Raw genomic sequence first — 5,931 nt, 5'->3', positions numbered from 1 at the left:
GTAATATGGATAGGAGGAAGTTAGAACTAGAGGTTGAGAGAGCTAGGTGAGACTAGAAGTTGGGGAAGGGTAGTATAATGTCATAAGACAAGAAACACAATCCTTTTGGTGACACAAAATGCCCCTGATGCCCAGTAAGGGTATTTCCCGGCACCATGCTGGCTTCTAATGCCAGAACAGAAGTTCTTGTTAGATGTCATCAAGCTATGACTCATAGCAGTGGCCCGTGAGCAACAGGTCAGACCTTGTCCTGTCCTGAGTCACCTCACAATCTCCTCCACGTTGACGCCCCCTCTCACAGTCACTGTGTCAGTCCGTCCTGTTGAGGGTCTTCCTCTCTTTAGCAGTCTGTCTTTTCCAGAATGACGTCTTTTTCCCAGAATTGGTTCCTCCTGTTAACATACGTCAAGTATGTGAGGTGAAGTTTCACCATCCTTTCTCCAAGGGAGACCAGTTGTATTTCCTTCGAAACAAATGTGTCTTTTTTTTTTACATATCCAAAATTGTGTTTATGGAGATAATGTCCCATTCATCTTGATCCAGTGTGGTTTCTTTTAATGCTGCTTCTGTTTGAAAGAGCATCCTTCTGGAAGCTTCGCTTTACCTCCTGCAGGCTGACAGAGAAGAGTGGAGCAGCCAACACACAGAACTCCTGTTGTGCACGGCTCAAGACTGGTGATTTTATAGCATCTTGGGCATTTCACATCTGCGAAATAGGGATTTGGACTCTGCACCAGCCACGTTTCCTCTTCTCCTTTTCTGGAAAGCGGATGAAGGAGATCCTTTGTGAGAGGCATGTGGGCATGTGGAGGTCACTGCCAGAAAGGCTGTTTGTTCTTTTAGCAGTCTGTCTACAGAAATTACTGTCGACACATAAACCTTTCCTGAGTCCCTACTGTAGAATCTCAAGGCTTTGTTTTAAATTTTTGTTTTCATTCACTCACTCTTACACATTTGAGCCCCAGCTCCCAACCTAATGGATGAGAACCTGGATTTTAACCACATCCTCAGTGGATTCCAGTGCCCGTGCAAAGTGTGATGCGCTGTGCTGCTGGATAAAAATCCTTCCTGGGACAGGGCCAAAAGGAAAAGGAAAAAGCCACTGCGGTCGAGTCAAGCCCTATTCAGACCAAACTTCAGGCAGTTTTGTGAAGCTGTAAATCTCGACAGGAGAAAATGGACCACTTTCTTTTCTCTCATGGACTGATTAACAGATTTGAACCTCTAACCTTTCTGGTTATTTGTTTGTTTGTTTGCTCGTATTTTGAGAGCAAGAAAAAGAAACAGGTTTATTAGATGTTCGTAACAGACTATGAACAGGTCAGGACAGACTGACTGAACCTAGAACCTTTCTATTAACAGTCCAACACACTACAGTGCACATTATCGAATCCTCTTACTGTTTCACTATCAGGGGAACTGTCCAAAAGGAAACACAAGTAAGTATTAGCAAAGATGTAATTATCCAGTAGGCAGGATGCAAGTGGACACTGGCTGAGGGCCCTTCTCACATTCCCTTCCCCAGGTTTCAAGCAAAAGAAGGCAGCAGTGTAGACACCCTGAATCCAGCATCCTTGATGCTCTTCAGGATCCTGGAGGCTCATTCCTGTCCATCTGGGACTGGATGACTTTCTCTTGTGGGATTGTCCTGCATAGAGGATGTCTGGCTGCATCCTTGACTTCTACCCACCGGATGCCTGTTACACTGCCTCCCTGTCATAATGAAAAAAAGAAAACAACAAACAACTTCCAATCTACCTAGTTGCCATGGAATTAATTCCATGTTCTCCCAGCAGAACTGTGCTCCACAGCACCGTCCATAGCTAATGATTTGGAAATAGATCGCCAGAGCTTTCTTCCAAGTGTACTTCTGGGTGCATATCAGCCTCTAACCTTTGGTCATCTGTCAAGCACATTAACTGATACTGTCAAAATCACCCACGCTTGAGAACCGCTGGCTTAGGCAAAGAAGAGACTGTCATAAGGAAACAACCCCAAGGGAGATAGTAGGGAATGTCGGTCTGTCTGTCAGGAAGTGTTGAAGATCAGACAAAGCTGCCCATCTCAGGCTCCTTTGAGAAAACCAGCAAGGACATCTAAGGGTCCGCCCCAGCCCATGTCCAAGGTCAAGCTTTCTGTTGAAGACACTACAGAAGACAAGCAGCCCAGTCACCACACAATCAATCATGTCCACTACCCGCCATGCCAACCAGCCCTCAGCCCTCCACTTACTTAGTACCCTTTACCGATGAACCCACAGTGTGAGAGGAAGACTCTTCTGCCTTTGTGGGGGTGACATGCTTTCTAATCACATTTTTAAGGAAAAAATATTTAAAAGCTGGCTGGTTTATGATGATGGAACTCTGTTGGCTTTGTAGGTAAGTGAGTGGCACTGCCAACACTAAGGAACTCAGTTTAAATCTACTGCTTCTTGAGCCACCTCCTCCTGCAAGATGCACACTCTGAAAACCTACTGGAGGGTCAACTATGAGTCATCTTAGATTCGACGGCACGTAGCAGCAACAACAGTTGGTGATGGAATCACCAGAGTAAATCACCCAGTCCGTTCCCATAACGTGAGGCAAAAGCCAGAGCACACAGTGCACCCGGACACCTGCCTCCGAAGCAGGCAGGCTGGGTACCATCTGAGCAGCCTCAGAAGGTTAGGGCATTTCTGAGATCCCAGTATTGCCTCCAGGGTGAGCTAGATCTCACCTTCCTCTCAAAATTCATTGTCATCAAGTTGATTCTGATGACTCGTAACAGCCCTATGGAACAGAATACATACAGGTTACACTTCAATCCTTAGAAAACAAAAGTCCTCACAGCTGCATCAAGGAACACCACCACGATCAACAGAGAAAAGATTGAAGGTATCCTTAACTTCATGGAGCCACAATCAGCATCCATGGGCTCATCAGGCAGTCAGGGGGTTGTACAATTTGATGAGGGAAGAGGGACAAAGGAAATTCAAAGAATCTAGTATGAAAATTCACTTCTAGTGAATTTTCGTCAGAACAGAGCAGGGCAACACTGAATGGTTCAAAATTGGGAAGGGTGTACGCCAGGGATGTGTCCTATCTCCATACCTTTTCAACCTGTATGCAGAGCAGATTATCTGAGAGGCTGGGCTCTATGAGGAGATGTGTGGCGTTAGGACTGGTGGAAGATCTATCAACAATCTGCATTAAGCAGATGACACAACCCTGCTTGCTGAAATTGAGGAGGACCTCATGCACTTACTGCAGAGGGTCAAGGACGGCAGCCTTCAGTATGGACTGAGGCTCAATGTCCAGAAGACAAAGATTCTCACCACTGGACCAACTGGTAGCATCAGGATGGATGGCGAAGAGATTGAGATTGTTCACAGCTTCAGTTTGCTCGGCTCCACAGTCAACACTCTTGGCACCAGCAGCCAGGAAATAAAAAAACGTATTGCGATGGGAAAGTCTGCTGTTAGGGACCTCTCTAAAGTACTCAGGAGCAATGGTGTCTCTCTGGAGACGAAGGTGTGCCTGATACAGGACATAGTCTTTGCAGTCACTTGTTATGCATCAGAGAGCTGGACAATGACTAGGGAGGATAGAAGGAGAATTGATGCCTTTGAGCTGTGGTGCTGGAGAAGAGTATTGAATGTACCATGGACTGCTAGGAAAACAAACAGATTCATCCTAGAGAGGGTTAAACCAGGCTACTCCTTGGAGGCAAAGATTCTGGGGCTTCGTCTCACATACTTTGGACATGTTGTAAGGAGAGACAGGTCTTTGGAGAGGGACATCATGCTGGGTAGAATAGAGGGACAGCGCAGGAGGGGAAGACCCTCTATGAGGTGGATTGATTCAGTGACTGGGGTAATCGGGATGGGTGTGTCAGAAGCAATGCGATTGGCACAGGATAGAGCAGGGTTTAGGGCTGTTGTACATAGGGTCACTATGAGTCGCAAATGACTCGACGGCACATAACAGCAACAACAACAGTATGAAAAACTGTTTTTTGAATTTTATAAATAAACTAGTATAATAAAAAGAGAGAGAAAAATAGAAAAGAAATTTAAAAATGCATTGCATCAGACAAGTCTGCTGTCAAATACCTCTGTAAAATACTAAAGAACAAGATGCCAGTTTAAAGACCAACTCGCACCTGCCTCAAACTGTGGTATATTCAGTTGCTTCATATGCTTGTGAACGTTGGACGATAAATAAGGAAGGCTGAAGAATAGAAACCTTTGAACTGTGTTCTTGGTAAGAATACTGAATCCACCGTGATCTGCCAAAAGAACCAAGGAATCTCTTTAAACACTCTGCATTCAGTGTTCCTTAGAAGCAAAGGTGGTTAAGACTTTGTCTCTCATCAGTTATTGGAACTAAATATTATGCTTAGATAAGAAAGATGCAAATTAAAACTACAATGAGCATCTCACCCCAGTAACAGTGGCAAAGTTTAGCAGGGCAGCAAGCAATAAAAGTTTGTGAGGATGTGAAGAGGGGGGAACTCTCATACACCATTGGTGAGATTATAAAATGGTACAACCATTCTGGAAGGCAGTTTGGCATTTCCTAAAAAACCTAAACATAGAAACTCCATATACCCCTGCTATTCTAAGGCTAGGAATATACCTCAAGGAAATTAGAACTGAGATGCAAACAGAGATTTGTACACCAATGTTCATAGCACTGTTATTCACCATCATAAGAAGATGGCAACAGCCTAAATGTCCAATCACAACTGAATGGATTGAGAAATTGTGGTACATTCACACAATGCAGCACTTAGGAAAACTTAGTATTTTATTTTCAAAAAGTACTACATAGTGCTCGCTTCGGCAGCACATATACTAAAATTGGAACGATACAGAGAAGATTAGCAGGCCCCTGTGCAAGGATGACACGCAAATTCGTGAAGCGTTCCATATTTTTTTTGGATGATGAGAAGTGGAATATTGTGGATGTCAGCAAACTGGGTGGTACCTGTATTCACATCCAGAATGGAATGAATCTTCAAGCCTTAACTCAAGGGTTAGAGACGTTTGCAAAGTCCCAGGTTGGACCCTGAAGTCTGATTCTGTAGATGAGTCTCATTTGAGGTTTAAAAACCGGAAGCCATTTTCAAATGTATTTGTAAATTATTAAAGTGTATTTGTGTGTGAAGAAAAGACCCTAAAAAAAAAAGTACTACATAACATGGAATAGAGTGGAGAGCATTATGCTGAATGCACTAACTCAGTGTCCTAAGTACAAATACTGCATAAGACCATTATTGTAAAAATAGAGTAACTGGTAAAACACATATGGAGATCCAAGGAGGGAAGGGATGGAAACAGAGGGGTGAGGATGGGTTGGAGCAAAATCACAGAGTTGTACCATTTGGTGGATGGAGGCAGGGGGTAAAGGAAATGAGAAAGATCTGGTAGAGACCTGAAAAGACAGGTTTATAGTGGGCATAGTCCAATGGTGATTAATTTTATAAAACATAATAAATGTGAATGATTGTATGAAACACAATGTGAATGAAGAATAGTGTGAAGCACAATGTATATGAACTTTGTAAGCAACTCAATATAAAATTAAACATTTTTTAAAAATATTATGAATGGATAAAGACAAAGGTAAATAACCCAATAGAAAAATGGGCACAGGATATGAGCAGACACTTCACCAAAGAAGACACTCAGATGGCTAACAAGCACATGAAGAAATATTCAAAATCCCTAGTTCTAAGAGAGATGCAAATCCAAACAACTATGAGATATCATCTCACCCCAGTAAGAAGAGCAAAATTTAACAGCAAGCAACAAATGCTGGCGAGGTTGTGGAGAAACTGGAACCCTCATTCACTGTTGGTGGGAGTGTAAAATGGTGTAACCACTGTGGAAAGTGGTGTGGCGCTTTCTCAAAAAGTTGCAAATAGAGATACCATTTGACCCAGCAATTC

The 5,931-nt window shown here is 43.3% G+C and overlaps 1 protein-coding gene across 1 annotated transcript; it reads right to left on the bottom strand.

The window, feature by feature from the left end:
* Positions 1–554: 554 nt before the first annotated feature.
* Positions 555–797, bottom strand: LOC102858048 (40S ribosomal protein S27-like). Its single transcript, XM_006886242.1, has one exon. The coding sequence runs from the start codon at positions 795–797 to the stop codon at positions 555–557; it is 243 nt and encodes an 80-aa protein (XP_006886304.1).
* Between the last annotated feature and the right edge of the window lie 5,134 nt (positions 798–5,931).

This window comes from Elephantulus edwardii, unplaced genomic scaffold, assembly GCF_000299155.1.
Source record: "Elephantulus edwardii isolate Elephantulus edwardi_28Jun2011 unplaced genomic scaffold, EleEdw1.0 scaffold00048, whole genome shotgun sequence".
Classification (NCBI taxonomy): Eukaryota; Metazoa; Chordata; class Mammalia; order Macroscelidea; family Macroscelididae; genus Elephantulus; species Elephantulus edwardii.
Note: the sequence above shows the minus strand (reverse complement) of the source record. Positions and strands in the feature narration are given on the sequence as shown.

What these genes read in the sequence shown, in the direction of transcription:
- LOC102858048 (XM_006886242.1), bottom strand. Translation starts at nt 797, where the DNA reads ATGCCTCTCACAAAGGATCTCCTTCATCCGCTTTCCAGAAAAGGAGAA.